At 40.7% G+C, this 17,329-nt stretch overlaps 1 protein-coding gene across 4 annotated transcripts in view; it reads right to left on the bottom strand.

The window, feature by feature from the left end:
* Nucleotides 1-17,329, bottom strand: part of TRDMT1 (tRNA aspartic acid methyltransferase 1) — a 47,705-nt gene that overhangs the window by 7,111 nt on the left and 23,265 nt on the right. For all 4 annotated transcript variants that reach the window (XM_039527152.1, XM_039527153.1, XM_039527155.1 and 1 more), the window contains exons 3-8: nucleotides 13,416-13,492; nucleotides 9,715-9,786; nucleotides 4,616-4,681; nucleotides 2,365-2,434; nucleotides 1,365-1,448; nucleotides 98-468 (exon numbers count right to left, since the gene is read on the bottom strand). In XM_039527152.1, the coding sequence (XP_039383086.1) occupies nucleotides 98-468; nucleotides 1,365-1,448; nucleotides 2,365-2,434; nucleotides 4,616-4,681; nucleotides 9,715-9,786; nucleotides 13,416-13,492 (740 nt within the window). The remainder of the gene's footprint in view (nucleotides 1-97; nucleotides 469-1,364; nucleotides 1,449-2,364; nucleotides 2,435-4,615; nucleotides 4,682-9,714; nucleotides 9,787-13,415; nucleotides 13,493-17,329) is intronic.

The following is a 17,329-nucleotide window of genomic DNA, read 5'->3' as shown; positions in this document are numbered from 1 at the left end:
TGCTTTTTGATGGAACGCTGCTTTTGGTTTTTAAGATGACTGCAAAGTTTGCATTTAACATGTCTGGATAAGGTCCCACAGTGGACTGGAAACTTACCCTTTTGTGAAGCATGTGGATCTCCTGCAGCTGGGTGTCACGATGTCTAACAGAAAAGCATAGCGCAGTAAGGCCTTTGGCGGCAAGAAGTACTGACTCATTTCTTCTCCATCCTCTTCAAGGAAGTCTTTTAGCATTTGAATAGAGAGATCACTGTCCTGGTTCTGCTTTTTTTCCATTTCTTTCGCTGTTTCAAGTTTAAAAACAAACGCTTCCTTCTGCGAACACTGTCCACTGCCACCATCAGAACCAGAGTTTGGATCAATGTACTCCTCTTTGGGTGGCATGAAGCAGCTCTCTTTTTCCAAGCCTGCAGCGACTCTGTGCTTCACTGAAGCTTTTGGCTCCTGGTCTGGGAAATTTTCCAATATCTACCATGGAACAAAATATGCAAATGATTGAAATACTGTACTTAGTACTGTAATAGTCAACTGCCAAGAGAAGTCCATGTAGCAATGTTTGGGAAGCCATTCAGAGCTGTCCAGTATAAAATAAGACTTGATTCTTCCTTTTCGTCTATCAAGATTTTTAAAGGATTCTGGCATTAGGAAGTGCTAACTTGTACGTGCTTCGTAGATGTAAGGAATATGGATCTTGCCATTTCACTTCCATAAACAGGGGAAGAAAGGGTTGTGTGAAACTGTCATAAAGAAAGCTAGGACCAGGTGAAAGTTGCTTGGTTAGGGGCTTGGCTAGTAACCTGAGACTCAGACCAGATTTGCTGAAATGTTTGTGAACCTCTGGGGAGTTTCACACCTCCTCCCACACATGCCTATGTCCATCTCAATAGACTTGGAATTCACCATTACCTTCCAATGTCTTCTGGGCACTGGCTAGCAGTCCATCTTCTTCACTCTTTTCGGGAAGTCTGGGGCTTTGTTGGCCACTTCCTCCTCTATGGAGATCTTCAAGAGGCACTGAGTGGTCCCCCATTTTCTATCTCTAAGGGTCCTCGTGGGCATTGCTGCACCCTCCACCCTTCCAAGAAAAGGTTCTGGTGGGCAGGGAGGGTAGCGCCAGAGTGCCTAGCATGTTGGTCTCTTCTGAGTCAGCAAAATTGTTCCCAAGAACTACTTTAATCTATCTTACCCAGTGGGAGCCATTTCAGTCCCCAATGAGACCAGAATCAGGAAAAAAAGAAAGGTGGCTTACAGCCATTTTACTTACACACACACACTGCAGCTGAGCATAAGCTTTGCACAGATGAAGATCTAGCCCTCAGTCTCCTTGAAACAAAGAGCAGTCAAGGAATAGCAATGAATCTCACCTGACCAAGAGCTTGAAAGGAAAATAACTCTGACTGAAGCTTTGCGATCAGAAAATATCGCAGCCTGGAATTGGGAATGCCAAGCTGTAAACAAAACCCCATAAAACAATCAGACCACATGGTACAGAGAATCAAAGCAATCTGCACTGTCACAAAAAGATCAAGTTACCACTTTTTGTATTAATACAATATTTAGCACTTAAAATGTTTACCACTTCAAAGTGGTTAACATTAACCAACCTTACCCTAGACTAAGGCTATTTTCAACGGGCATAAAATAGTGTTTTAAAATGTGCCCATGAAGAAATCTCTACATCATTAGTTTGTAGTTAAGGATCTGCAGTACAGGCAATTTTCATGCACTGTACAACTCAGATCTTTCCATCTATTTGCAGTATGGTGAGTGCCCTTACTTCCCACAGATTTACTGTGCCTCTGATCACACCTTCCCTACCTAATTTTTCTCAAGAAAGAAAAATACATCATTTTTCTCAGGTTTCTGACTGTTGTCTGCAAATCAATAGAAAAGTTAAACAAAGGTTTTATGTAAGGTGGGAAGTCAGAGACGAACTGAAATGTCTTTAACTACAATTTTTAGGGCAAACATCGTGACCATTATCTGTCACAATGAAGAAGCAAAAGAAGATGTTCAATCACATGAACAAGGAAATTAGATAAGACATGTCACAATGAAGGATGACCCTGTATTTCAAAGATACAGAGATTTACATGTAACACAGTAATGGCCTGATCCTGTACGTCTTGGACAAGCCAAACTTACTGATTTAAACAGTATCCATTGGCCGATCAAGCAGTGATAAGTAGAACGAATATGTAAATATCCTGACCTAACTCAAAGCTAAGTAAGATGGCACCACCAATCCATACGAATGTCCACAAAATTGGACATCACCCTTTCTTCCAATATGTGAAATTCTTTCCAAATATCCCATTTACTCTTCGGTACAGTTGGATGAGTTATAATAATCTTACTACTCACACATGTTGGAGACAAGAGAAATTCTTGGTATTTAAATCCACACTTCTTTAGTGTTTCTACAAGTTTGTCTCTAATAATGAAAAAAAATAGAGCCAATTAACTTCTCCCATGCAATTAGACACAGAGTGCAATATACTCTCTGTTCACCTCTTCTTTTCTTAAATAAAGATCCATTAAAGGCAGTACTGTAGTCACTAGGACAGTCAGCAGACACACTAGAATACTCAAACACAGCTTTTTAGACATTCAACTATGGTCATACATTTATGTTTCAGGAGAGAACACAAAGTAGAGCGTTGCACTAGCTGAGCAAGAGGCAATTACAAAAGAGACTTTCACGGAAACACCACAACTACTTTGGAGCAAATATCCTCCAAAGAAAGTATCTGGTCTTTCAAAAGTACTTCCAACATGTTGTACAGTCAGTAGGAGACACATTCTCATTAGATGTGGATTACACAATTATTTACAAGCACTGGATTAGAAGGAGGATATTAAAACTCCCACTTAACTATTCTTAAATTTATATCTCAGTATCTGCCTATGTTTATGACTGAGCTTATTTAGTTAAGTACTACCCCAGTACAATAAAGGAAAGACTGTTTGAAGTAGAGGATTCACAACAATTGGTTGCTTAGCGCAGGGGATTTCTAATAAAGTGTACTCCATATATTTTGAGGGGACTATTAAAATGGAAGGTTGCTTACTAAGGATAGTGTCTGATATAGGGTATACTATATTCTGCAGCCTAACAGCAGGCTGGATCCGCACTGAAAGTAAGGACTATGATCTAAATCATGGCCTGGCAGGGGCCACAAGGGAAAAGAGGAATGTTGTCTGGTGTGTTTTCTGACATATAGATCATTGCATTTACAGGACAGGATCCCACAAGGTAGGCCAGGGACATGCATGGGCCCAGTTCACAGCTCTTGCAAGCAGAAGCAGTGCATCTAGTAGCCAACAGGGAGCTGGAAATGCCCCCTAATTGGCAAACAGTGTTCATAAAGGGGTTTGGTGATGTGCAGGCTGGCACATAAAGCGGCTTCCTCTCTCTCCTACTGCTTTTATCTATGGAAAGATCCTGCCCTATTGTTTGCATGGGGGGAGGAGGGATTAGGCAAAAGAGGATCCCTACAGCCTCTCCCCTACCTGGCACAGCAGTGGGTAGGATTTAGTTTTCCATTTTTGGGTTAAACCCCAGTCTCTACCTCCCAATTGCTAAGGCTATGGCTACACTAGAAAGCATACAGTGGTGCAGCTGCGCTGCTGTCAGCTCTCTGTGTAGTCACTCTATGCCAGAGGTTCTTAAACTGGGGGTCAGGACCCCTCAGGGGGTCACAAGGTTCTTACATGGGGGGGTCGTGAGCTGTCAGCCTCCACCTGAAACCCCACTTCACCTCCAGCATTTATAATAGTGTTAAATATATTTTAAAGTGTTTTCAATTGATAAGGGGGGGAGGGTCACACTCAGAGGCTTGCTGTGTGAAAGGGGTCACCAGTACAAAGTTTGAGAATCACTGCTCTATGTTGACAAGAGAGAGCTTTCCTATGGGCTTAATTACTCAAGCCCCCACGAGTGGTGGTAGCTATGTCGGCAGGAGAACCTCTCCCGCTGACATAGTGCTATCCACACTGGCACTTAAGTTGGCTAAGTTATGTTGCTCAGGAGGGTGGCTAATTCACATCCCAAGTGACATACCTTACGTTGACTTAAGCTGTAGTGTAGCCGTAGCCTAAACTTCGAAATGAAAGGTGAATGAAGATTTCCAAAACTTCTCCAGGTTAGCAGCCTACTAATTGCCTGCACAGTTTGCTGATGAGGTCACACCAAATTCTCAGTGCCAGCACTCAGTCAAGCAGGGTATGAATACAAGGCTTTCGGCTAGCCCTTGCCCCTCTACTATAACCACTAGAAAGGAACCCCAGTAAAAGCTGTTAGACCTACTCTCACACCCTGTGTTGTACGAGAATATTGTTCTTTGAAAATATAGATGAAGATTCACATCAACTTCTACCAGCTAGCAACATATTTTAAATTATTTTGTTGGTTTGGAGAAATCAATAACTTTTCAATAAAGTCCCCCAAGCCCTAAAAATTTCATTGTAAAATTAAAATACTATTTTTAACCTGAAACTGATAAATGCACCATTTTACTCCACTCCTCTTTTAATCTAACTTCCAAAAAAAATAAATTACGTGCCCCTCCCCTTTACCTAATACTGTTCCGAATTAAAAATGATCATACCATACCTGGCAGAAGACGTTTCAAATCCTTTCACATTTTCTAAAAGTATATATTTTGGTAGCCTCTGGAGCCTACAAGAAAAGTCAATGTAGTTTAGTAAGATGTAAACCATATTACATCAAAACCATGTTACATTAAACCAAGATTTGAGGACTTCAATAACTCAGACATAGGTTAGGGGTTTGTTACAGGAGTGGGTGGGTGAGATTCTGTGGCCTGCATTGTGCAGGAGGTCAGACTAGATCAGGGGTCGGCAACCTTTCAGAAGTGGTGTGCCGAGTCTTCATTTATTCACTCTTATTTAAGGTGCCAGTAATACATTTTAACATTTTTAGAAGGTCTCTTTCTGTAAGTCTATAATATATAACTAAACTATTGTTGTATGCAAAGTAAATAAGGTTTTTAAAATGTTTAAGAAGCTTCTTTTAAAACTAAATTAAAATGCAGAGCCCCCGGACCGGTGGCCGGGACGGAGGCAGTGTGAGTGCCACTGAAAATCGGCAGGCATGCCAAAGGTTGCCTACCCCTGGACTAAATGATCATAATGGTCCCTTCTGACCTTAAAGTCTTCGGGTCTATGAGAACAGCACAGACTTGTTTAGCAATAAGAAAGATTTAGATGAAAGTTGCCAAATTTAGGTGGCTAACTTTAGCCAGCTAAACAAAAATGGTCTGACTTTCAGAGGTGCTGAGCACACGTAATTCTCAATCAAGTTAATAAAAATTGCAGCGCCTCTGTGCTTCTGAAAATCAGGCCACTTTTGCTTAGGTGCTAGTTAAGGATTTAGGTGCCTACCATTGAAAACGCTGACCTTTATTCATTTGCCAAAGCATCATTCTCATTCATAAGGTTATAAGTTAGCGGTCTGTATGGTATATGATGAGAAGAACAAACAAACAAAAAAAACCCACCACTCATCCAGTGTGTGGAAAACTTGTAACAAAATGGGCCTGGTACTGCTTCAATCAAGTGAGTGTCAAAACTCCTGTTAATTTTAGTGAAATCAGGATTAGACCCAGTGCTTCGTTTTAGTAGACACTATGTTTTCAGAGGGTTTCGCTTTCTGACATTTTCTGTTGTGTCTAATTAGCTTTTGTGGAAATTGACTTTAAATATGGTGTCAGTGGGGCTAGTCTGAAGTCCAGTGGCATCAATGCCATGCAGGTGCTCAGACTCTGGAACCAAGCTCATTGCATAGGCAGCAGGCTTCGTCTCTGGAGGAAGGAGCTCCTCATTTTATTCTGGAGCATTCTTCTTTGGCTGATTCGTGAGTCACACACATGAGCTCCACAGAGCTTCTGCCAGTAATATGGATTGTTCCAAACATGATCAGGAAGGTTAAAAAGGGAGCCCCAACACACAAAACAACTGTATCATAATATACTCCTAAACTCTGATGGCAAATGCAATAATGATAGAGGAGGTGTGACATTTTCTTCAGGTGCCCAGGACTCAAGTCACCTTGTTACCCTCCTGCCTCAGCAAGAGAGCAACTTACCGGTGCTTAACTGGATGTCAGCACCCTGAAACCATCAGTCTGGTAGCCACCTAAGAATCTTCTCTCAGCTCTTAGTTTGCCTTGCAGGTTAACAAAAGGTGCGCCCCAGCCCACAAGCCTCTCTGAAAGTATCCCCCTGTAGTATCCAGCCCATCACTGGTCACTCATAGAAATGATCAGGTTTGTGATCCCCAATGGAACAGAATGCACCAGCTTGACTGGTATAACTTAGGATCAGGTCTTATAAAAACCCCGGCACTGAGATACAGTTATAGTAAAAATACTCAAGAAAGCAAAAAGTATAACCCCTTTCTTAGAGCCTAAACTTTAACAGGCTAAAACCCTCATCTAAAGTTGCTTCAGGTGAGATACTATCTCCCAGCGTCTCCAGCCAACATAACTGTGCTCCACCCTTGATGAATACAAAAGGAGCCAGAATATCTACACTGCAATTTTATAGCCCCTCAGCCTGAGCCAGCTAACCCAGGCTGACTGGTTATGGGTCTTTCACTGCAGTGTAGACGTGCCCTCTGTGTTCAGACTCCACATCCACCAGCTGAAGACTCCAGGGCCTCCCAGTTCTCTCTTTCCATACCTTCATGTGTTAGCCACCCCCCGAGTCCCTTCCAGCCCCACTTCACCTGTATTCCTCTATACAAAATTGGAAAAAAGGTAAAAATGGGAAAGGAAGTTGCAATTACTTTACAATACTGTGCATGAAATTTGGGCGGGATATTACAATTGAGGATACAGAACAGTAACTCCTACACTATACTCACTAAAAACTTTACTGAACATTTTCCCATTTGGGCTGGAATTTTTCATGTCTGGTCTCTGGCAAAGATGTCATTTCCAAAAAACACATGCACACTATCTCAGCAAAACACAATCCCCCAGAGCTGGGGAACTCTGCCGCAACGGCTACCCGGCCTTTTTATGATCTGTCTGCAGTAATTCCAGTTTCACTTTGACAATCGTCCAAGGGAGATTAGCAGCATCTACTGGGACACAGAGATAAATTCTCCCAGCCACGCCCAACTTCTTTGCCCTGTCATGATAAGGGTCACATGTGCAACAGTCTTATGTTTTGTATCTGAGAAAAAGAAAGTTTCTATCTTCTCCGTCTAACCATGCAGCAATCAGAATGCGCCATTTCCACTTTGAAAGCAAAAAACTGTCTCTGAAGAAGAGCTGCCCCCACTTCTTGTGTCTCGTTCCCCATCTGTAAAATAGGGATAATGGTACTGACATTCCCTTCTGAAATGTGTTGCGATCTAGGGATGAGCTTAGAAGGAGTCTAATAAACTATTAACTCACAGACCTGTTTTTTAAAACAAATTCAACACAGAGGAAGGATACAATTAACTGCAATTAAGGCGCAGGACTGGGCTTCAAGAGATGTGGGTTAGGATCCTGGCTCAGCCACTCGTTTTCTTCGTGACTTTGGGCCAGTCACTTAATCTCCCAGTTCTTCAGTTCCTTATTCATAAAATGGGTGAAATAATCAAACTTCCTTTTACTTGTCATTTGTCTGCGTTAGCTATTTTGATCATAAGCTCTTTGGGGCAGGAACTCTTTTACTATGTCTCTACAGTACTTACCCCACTCATGTGGGGCCTTTCATTTCTACTGTAGTACAACGGTAATAAATCTATTTTTAGCATACGTAGCATGCGAGACTTGTGAAGGCGAGACTCAGAAGATCATCAATTTATTTGAGAATTACATTAACGTTACACTATTGGGCTCCAAGAACATTTAGTATCTTGGTGCTGTTCTTCCCACTATAATTCAAATAGCTAGTGAATCAAAGTGCTCAGTTATTCAGTGGATGTGAGTTTCATGCTAGATTTATGCCTTCACTGAAAGGCAAGGGTGGGGAGTCCAGGCTTGTTGCTTGTTACCCAGAATTATGATAATACATCTTCTATCATCCTTCTTATAGAGAAGAAGGATGATCCAGTGGTTAAGTTTCTAGCCTAGGCCTTGGGCAACCTAGGTTCTATTTCCTGCTCTACCACAGACTTCCTGTATGACCCTGGGAAAGTCACATAGTCTCTGAGCCTACGTTCCACATCTGTAAAATGGGGACAATAGCACTACACCGCCAAACAAGGGTGTTGTGAGGAGAAATACACTAAAGATTGTGAGGTGCTCAGAAAATAAAATTCTGGAGACCATAGAAGTTAGATAGATCAGTTTACATAAGCCTTGCTTGGGGTTTAAACTGACGATAGCACGTTGTGCTAGATTCCATCAAAGCCGATGCACCATGGCATATACACGACAGGACACGTGAATCTCAGCCCTAGGCAAAGTGACACAGTGTCATCATGTGCAAAAACAAAAATAAAACTGACACTACTGCTGTTATGCACCCAGTCACATGTGCAGATAACACGTAGCGATAACAGCTTGGATACAAGAGATAGCTTGGCTGGAGCCAGGATTCTTGGCACCACCTCCTTCCCCTTGCCAGCAATAGCTCAGGAAGAAAGATGAAGAAAAGATCTTCCAAAGACAACAAGGTATTTTAGAGGAAGGCTGCTGATGGCCCAAGTTCCCTGTTCATATAGCAAAAATTGGAAGAAAAGCAAAAGGTGGCCTGATCCCCTGAGGGAAAGAATTGAAGAGCAGGAAGCTGGCAGCCTGATCTCAACCTCCAGTGTAAATAGAATCTCCAAGGAATGATTGATGATTAGCTAATTTCTCACAGCAGCAAACCCAAATGCTCAGATTGATGCCAACCAGAGCCCAATCCAGGAGCAGGGATTTCTCCAGTGGCAACACCTAGACCAGCTCTCTTCTCCCACTGCATGAGAAGGCTCTTGCAGAAATAGTCACAGTTGCCCAAAACAGACTCTGAGCAAGATTTTGAATTGATCTGCATTTATGCGAGCAGCAAACATTTTTGTTAGTATGTGCCACATACGAATAGTAGTCGTAATTGTTGCTATCATTAATTGGTTTTAAACCAAGTACTGTGTAGAGATGGTAGAGGAACACTAACAAAGAAGCAGGGCTCAGCTAACTCCATAGTATTATGATGATTTATTAATGTTACAAACCACAATAAGCTGGTTGAATCCCAAACAGAGAAGAAGGCACAATCTCTGCCCTAAGATATACAAACAGTGGTGCTAATAATATCAGAAATAGTGTTTAAACCATAATCAGTTCAAAAGGTGGAACCAGAAATTTTTTTCACCTGGCCATTTCAGATGTACTGGTCTTGATATTTATACAACACCCACCAACAAGGACTATAGGACCCAACCCTGCTTCTAAGTCAAGTCAATTTTGCCACTGGATTCAAAAGAATATTCTGCTTCTACTCTTTATGGTGCATCTAGAGTTTTAACGGACCTGTGCAAGACATGAAAACCAAACGTGGAAATCAAAACAATAAAGCTGTCAGTTATTAGTGTTAGCAAGAAACTAGAATTTACAAGCAACAAAAGACGATATGAAAACAAGTGGATGAACACAGTGGCATTATACTATCATACTTTGAAATCAGTATGGATGGCTTCCCTTGGTACAATATTATATCGACCTAGTAACTTCAAAAGTTTAAATGGCTGAGCTAGAAGATCAGTTTATACCTTGGGAGAATATCAAGGATGTAAAGAAAACTGTTTGTCCTTGGATCAGATACATCACCTTGCAGGCCAATTCTAAAGGAGGATAAAAAAATAGAACACAATTATCAGCTTGTCATCTTAGATATTTGTTTTTAAAACAGAACATTTAAAACTCTTCACTTAGGTCCTGCTCACACAAGGGATTCTGCACAGGCACCAGTGTCTCCACACATGGATCCACTTGCAGGATCAGGGCCTTTTTCAGCACTCTAAGGACTGAATATTGACTCCCAGACTCAATCACAAAGAGGTTAGGGATTAAGAATCACAGAGGACCCAATCCTGTAAATATCTAACCTTGGGCTGAATCCTGTAAAATGCTAAGCTCTCTGGCTCAATCCATCAAAGCACCTGAATGTGCTTAACTCTAAGCACATGAGAAGACCCGCTGAACTCAATAGGACTACTCGCATGCTTAATGTTAATCACATGCTTAAGTGCTCTGCTAGAATGGGCCCAGAATTCTCAGCAATTTCCAGAATCCAGCCCCACGTGCATAATTTTACTTATGTGAGTAAATCCATACACTAAAATGGGACTACTCACTTGGCTAAGTGATTCTGGGCCCAGAGCATGTATTTTTATTGACTTATTTAAAAAGGAAAACAACAACATGTAGGTGCAAGCATTTTGGTATTTTTCTTTTCCAAATTAATTTTACATAGCACTGTTTTATCAGTATGTAATCAAAACAGTAGATTTGAAGAAAAAAAAACAACCCACCAACCCTCTCCATGCATTGTTTTGAATCAAAAACACATTCTTAAAGAGCCTCATCTTTTTTTAAATTGAAATTATTGGTGTGAGCAGAGGGCCAAATTCTGATACCCTTAATCATGTTGAGTAGCACCTTACTTCACGAGTAGTTCCAACAACATCAATGGGACTGTTCATGGAGTAAGGGACTATCAACAAGAGTAAGATTATTATAACCTGGCCATGTGATTTGTTACAGACTTAAAGTAATTATTAAGGTGGTCAAGCAATTAAAAAAAATTGCAATTAAAAAAATTAATTGCAATTAATCACACTGTTAAACAATAATAGAATACCAGTTATTTAAATATTTTGAGATGTTTTTCTACATTTGCAAATGTATTGATTTCAATTACAATGCAGAATACAAAGTATACAGTGTTCACATTATAGTTATTTTTATTACAATATTTATGTTGTAAAAAACAAGAAATAGTATCAGGGCCAGCTCCAGGGTTTTTGCCACCCCAAGCAGCAAAAAGAACAAAAAAAAAAAAAAAAAAATAAGCCGCGATCGCAATCTGCATCTCTACCGCTGCCACTTCAGTCTTTGGCAGCAATTCAGCGGCTGGTCCTTCACTCCGAGAGGGAGTGAGGGATCTGCTGCCGAATTGTCACTGAAGAGCCCAACGTGCCACCCCTCACCGTTGGCCACCCCAAGCAGCTGCTTGCTGGGCTGGTGCCTGGAGACGGCTCTGAATAGTATATTTCAATTCACCTCATACAAGTAGTGTAGTGCAATCACTTTATTATGAAAGTCAAACTTACAAATGTAGAATTATGTACAAAAAAAAATAATTGCATTCAAAAATAAAACAATGTAAAACTTTAGAGCCTACAAGTCCACTCAGTCCTACTTCTTGTTCAGCCAATCGCTCAAACAAATGAGTTTGTTTACATTTGCAGGAGATAATGCTGCCTGCTTATTGTTTATAATGTTACCTAAAAGTGAGAACAGACGTTCGCATGGCACTGTCGTAGCCGGCATTGCAAGATATTTACATGCCAGATGCGCTAAAGATTCATATGTCTGTTCATCTTCAACCACCATTCCAGAGGACATGAGTCCATTCTGATGATGAGTTTTGCTCAATAATGATCCAAAGCAGTGTAGACCAATGCATGTTCACTTCTATCATCTGAGTCAGCAGCCACCAGCAGAAGGTTGATTTTCTTTTTTGGGGTTCGTGTTCTGTAACTTTTGCATCTGAGTGTTGGTCTTTTAAGATGTCTGAAAGCACGTTCCATACCTCATCCCTCACAGATTTTGGAAGGCACTTCAGACTCTTAAACCTTCGGTTGAGTGCTGTAGCTATCTTTAGAAATCTCACATTGGTACCTTCTTTGCGTTTTGCAAATCTGCAGTGAAAGTGTTCTTAAAACGAACATGAACTGGGTCATCATCTGAGGCTGCTATAACATGAAATACATGGCAGAATGTGGGTAAATCAGAACAGGAGTCATACTATTCTCCCCCAAGAAGTTCAGTCAAAATTCAATTAACACTTTTTTTTTTTTAAATGAGCATCATCAGTATGGAAGCATGTCCTCTGGAATGGTGGCCAAAGCATTAAGGGACATGTAAATGTTTAGCATATCTGGCACGTAAATACCTTGCAATGCTGGCTATAAAAGTGCCATGCGAACGCCTGTTCTCACTTTCAGGTGACATTGTAAATAGGAAGCGGGTAGCATTAGCTCCTATAAATGTAAACAAACTTGTTTGTCTTAGCAATTGACTAAATAAAAAGTAGGACTGAGTGGACTTCTAGGCTCTAGAGTTCAAGAGATAGCATTATGGTACTTGAGGTGAACTGAAAAATACTATTTCTTTTGTTTATAATTTTTTACAGGGCAATATAATATAAAGTGAGCACTATATACTTTGTATTCTGTGTTGTAACTAAAATCAATATATTTGAAAACGTAGAAAAACATCCAAAAATAGTTAAACAATAGAATACCAATTGAAATTTATTAACAATGCGATTAAAACTGTGATTAATCACGATTAATTTTTTGAGTTAATCACATGAGTTAACTGCTATTAATCGACAGCCCTAGCAATTATTGTTCATCTATTGAAACCTGACTGTTACTTGGAATTAATCAAATAAACATATGTCCTAGCAGGTCTACTTCTTATCCAGTAAAGATCTGTCATCTCGAACACCCACACAGAAATAGGTTTCAAAAATCTTGTAACTTTATATAAACTCTATCTAGACCCTGATTCTGATCCCCTTATTCCCTGTTAAATCATAGTATTTATTGCAGAATAAGCCATTACCATTTAAAGTATGTCTGCAAAGTCAATGCATATACAAGGGAAGATTGTACTCTTGGCCACTCCAGTATAACCCTGGAGTAATTCCAGTAGTTTGTCTGGAGTTACTCTGGCTTGAGAAAGATCAGATTCTAACCATTAACAAGCAAAGGGAGGTACCGTAGGCAAAAAAAAAAAATCACAAACTTTCACTTTACAGGTCATGTACAGGATGCAAAATAAGTAGCACATCAAGCTTCAGGGATTTTGACTGAACTATGAAAGTATGACTGGCCCATCACCACTTTTATTGTAGCAGTAAGGGACTACTCAATAGGTGTAAAAGTATTAGAACCTGGCAATGTCATTTGTTACAGAGTTGAAGTAATTATGGTTCATCTATTGAAACCTGACTGTTATTTGGAATTAATCAAACTTACATCCTAGCAGGCCTACTTCTTAACCAGTAAAGAGCTGTCATCTCCAGTACCCACACAGAAATAGGTATAGCAGAAGATACATGGGAAAATATAGACAGATATGAACCACGAAGTGTATGGATCTTGAAATTTTTTTTAACTGAATAAACATTCATAGTCACTACATTTTTCTCCAGAAGTGGAATATTTGTTATACATACCTTGTAAATGGCTGACATGGAGGACTCATCAAAATCATATCAAAAGATAATCTATTTAACTCCGCCAGTGTTATGCCCTGAATAAGGAAGAAACATAAACACATGCTTTTGGGATTGTGAGTTTTTTCTTTTCTGCCAATTACTGCTTTATAGCTACCAAACATTCTGGTTACTTCCACTGTTAGCAGTCCCCTAGTAAAAACTTTCTAACCTGGCTCTTTGGCCTAATAACTGCGTCCTCCTCCAATGCTTGGCAAACACTGTAAAGTGCAGATTTGTATTTACTTCGACAGTGCACTAGCAAAACTGGTGAGGTCAGAACATATGCTTGATCCTGCGTTTGTCAATCACGCTTTTAGAGCGGCAGGGATAGCTCACATTTCTTTCAGTGAGTCACATCAAAAATGTTAGCTATATTTTTCTCCCCCAAACCGACAAAGCACCTTTATTCAAGTATTTAACCATTTGTTGGTCAGAAAAAAATATTTTTAAAAAGCATTAAAACTCAACAGGAGAACAGAATTAGATTTTAAAAAAGCATTTTCCTCTCTGTAGTCACCTGTCCATAACAATCTCTCAAACAACAGTCACTTTTCCATAACAACCTCTCAAAACATTACATCTTTCTGAAAAGATAGCAAATTCCTCATGCAGAATCAAATGCCCAGAGACTTTGCAGAGAATGTTCATGAAAACTTGGGGAAATCGATTTTTCCACCTAGGCCACAAAGCATTAGTAGAGGTAGTATTACCATAGCACTTAGGAGCCCTAATCATGGACCAGGGTCACCAGTGCTAGGTGGTGTACAAACGCCGAACAAAAAGTGCAGATGTTCTGCAGCAATAATTGTAATGCATGGGCTACAGCAGCAGGTGCTGCCCTGGTACTCTCCCGACGGGGATAGCATGGTACTTACCAGAGCTGGGTTTTACCAGATAAAATCCTGGTTTTTACCTCCCTGGGAATAACTAGCTAGGCATTTTCTATTTTAAAAATGGTTTCATCAATGCATATCACATTACACTTAGTTTTAGTTACATATTCAAACTGTGGTTACATGAGGCAGTAAATTCAGTGATTAATATAGGGCTGTGCAAATAAAAAGTAAAACTGCAGTGGGTGTAATTCTGATATTGGTAATTAATGCTGAACATCAGAATGTCTGTATACATTTTGGTTAAGTACCTTCTCGGGGAAGGTTATACATGTTGACTTATTTCAGTTTTCTATATTACATAAGTAAAAGTTGAAAATATTCAATGGCGTTAAAACAACAATAATGCAGAGTTGTAGACTTGAAGCATTAAGCAACGCAATCAGAAGCACACAGACAACTGGTCCACATCCATTTGGCCATGCAGCATTTTGTAGCAGAAGACCAACTCTGAGGTAGTGGAGAGACGGAGCCTATTCCTCAGTTCTGAATGTGCATATCCAAAGTTTGAAAAGATTCATTCAGTGCTTGCTGGACACTGCAATTGCACCACCAATTCCATTCAGTCAGATGGAATATCAGCATTCTTCAGATTTTTCTACCATGTTTCAGGGGAAAGTTTTTCCTTGAAAGCAGATGAAAAATGCTGATTTTTGGATACAGAGCTTCTTCTACTTTAAATGCAAGAAAATAAGTTGAGATTTTTGCTGAGCATCCAGTGCCCAGCAATTTCTTCTTATTCAGCTAACAATTTCTTTCCTGCATATTTCGGATGAAGGCAGTTGGCCAAATGTGCACTGGAGTAATTGTCTCTTTTATCATTAGCTCCAACCATACTTTGCATGCAACAGCAATTGTTAATGTGTCCCTTTGGAATGCCGACCTGGATCGGGCTTTGTTGAGGTGTATTTGGCTATGGCAATGCAGTTTTACCAGTCCCTTCAACCTCAGAATCTGATTCAAATCTTCACACGTTTAGCCAAAGCCAGTGATTCCAGTGTCTCTCTGTTCTTTCCACTGCATTTTGAAAAATGTTTCCTCGTAGGGTCTGCCTTCCCACTCCCTTCTGCTTCACAATTTCTGCTTCAAAAGACTCTTTGCCATCTTAATGAACTTTCTCAAAATAACCATGAATCGGGTCAAGTGGTCTTCCACCTTTGCGCATCTTGAAATATTTTTACTTAAGTCACTGTACTCAAGAGTTCAGCTACAGCAGTTGCTCTCCAGCCAGCCACTCCAGAGCAAGAGGCGAAGTACTGGCCTGGATGGTTAGTTCAGAAGTTTATCTCAAATACTGAAACTTCTGAATCTAGGGATTCCCCTTCTTTGCTAAACAAACATCTAATTTTCATTGCTAAACAAAGAAGGGGAACTCTCAGATTCAGTAGTTTCTGTTTCAAATAGCCAAGGCAATAACATAGAGCACTACACTGAGGCTATATTTTGTGTAATGTTATTAGCTTTGTTTAAAATTAAACAAACCATATTACTGAAAAACTATTGTCGAATTCCTAAATATTTTTCAGTAACATTCATTAGTTTATTCTCATAATAAAATTATTTTTCCCAGTTTAAACCGGTATTTACCAATGCCCCATCCTAAACTAGTTTTTCCTGGGAAACTCCCAACCCTGTCTCCCCCTATCAAATCTCCTCTCCATACTGACAAGGGTGACTGCTTTGCAGCAGGCAAAGTGTGCACTGTTGCCATGTGCTGTTTTTCCATGGCCGGCCGGCCTGCTAGTACTTTTAGCTTTGGATGTCAGGCAGGACTTGCTGCATCATAGTGTGCTAAATAATGTGGACAAATTCTTACATGGACTGATATTGTCAAATTAAATGTGTGGGGGTCTTAGGTTTATCTTTAGTTAGGACAAAGAGTTTTTTTAAACTAATAGACTGAAAGGTGTATATTTAACTGGCATGTCTAAGGGTACGTCTACACTACGGGATTATTCCGAATTTACATAAACCGGTTTAGCAAAACAGATTGTATAAAATCGAGTGCGCGCGGCCACACTAAACACATTAAATCGGTGGTGTGCGTCCACGGTCCGAGGCTAGCGTTGATTTCTGGAGCGTTGCACTGTGGGTAGCTATTCCGTAGCTATCCCATAGTTCCCGCAGCCTCCCCCACCCCTTGGAATTTCCGGGTTGAGATCCCAGTGCCTGATGGGGCAAAAATCATTGTCGCGGGTGGTTCTGGGTAAATGTCATCAGTCACTCCTTCCTCTGGGAAAGCAACGGCAGACAAGCATTTCGCGCCTTTTTTCCCTGGATTGCCCTGGCAGATGCCATAGCATGGCAATCATGGAGCCTGTTTTGCCTTTTGTGACTGTCACCGTATGTGTACTAGATGCCGCTCACAGAGGCGATTCAGCAGCGCTACACAGCAGCATGCTTTTGCTTTTGCATGACAGCAGAGATGGTTACCAGCCATACTGTACCATCTACCATACCATAAATCGGTAATAAGATGATCATGGTTACCAGTCCTTTTGCACTGCACCATTTGCTGCTGTCATAAGTGCCCCTGGCTGAGATCAGCCAGGGGCGCAAAAGCCAAAATTGGGAATGACTCCCTGAGTCAATCCCTCCTTTTTGGTATCTAAAAATAGAATCAGTCCTGCCTAGAATATGGGCAAGTGTACTAGAGAACCACTGTATCATAGAACCAGAGAGCACAGCTGCTCTGTGTCAGATCCAGCAGAAATTATGAGCTGTATGCTATTCACAGGGGGTGCTCCTGCAACAACCCCACCTGTTGATTCCATTCTTCCCCCAGCCTTCCTGGGCTACCGTAGCATTGTCCCCCCACTTGTGTGATGAAGTAATAAAGAATGCAGGAATAAGACACAGTGACTTGTTAGTGAGAAATGAGTGGAAGGCAGCCTCCAGCTGCTATGATAGTCCAGACAGGACATTAAGCAGTGTGGAGGAGAGGAGCCCAGCATCCCGCTGCTAGTCCAGGGGCAATTG

Source organism: Mauremys reevesii, linkage group 2, assembly GCF_016161935.1.
Source record: "Mauremys reevesii isolate NIE-2019 linkage group 2, ASM1616193v1, whole genome shotgun sequence".
NCBI classification, from domain to species: Eukaryota; Metazoa; Chordata; order Testudines; family Geoemydidae; genus Mauremys; species Mauremys reevesii.
This window is presented reverse-complemented; position numbering and strand designations above follow the sequence as displayed.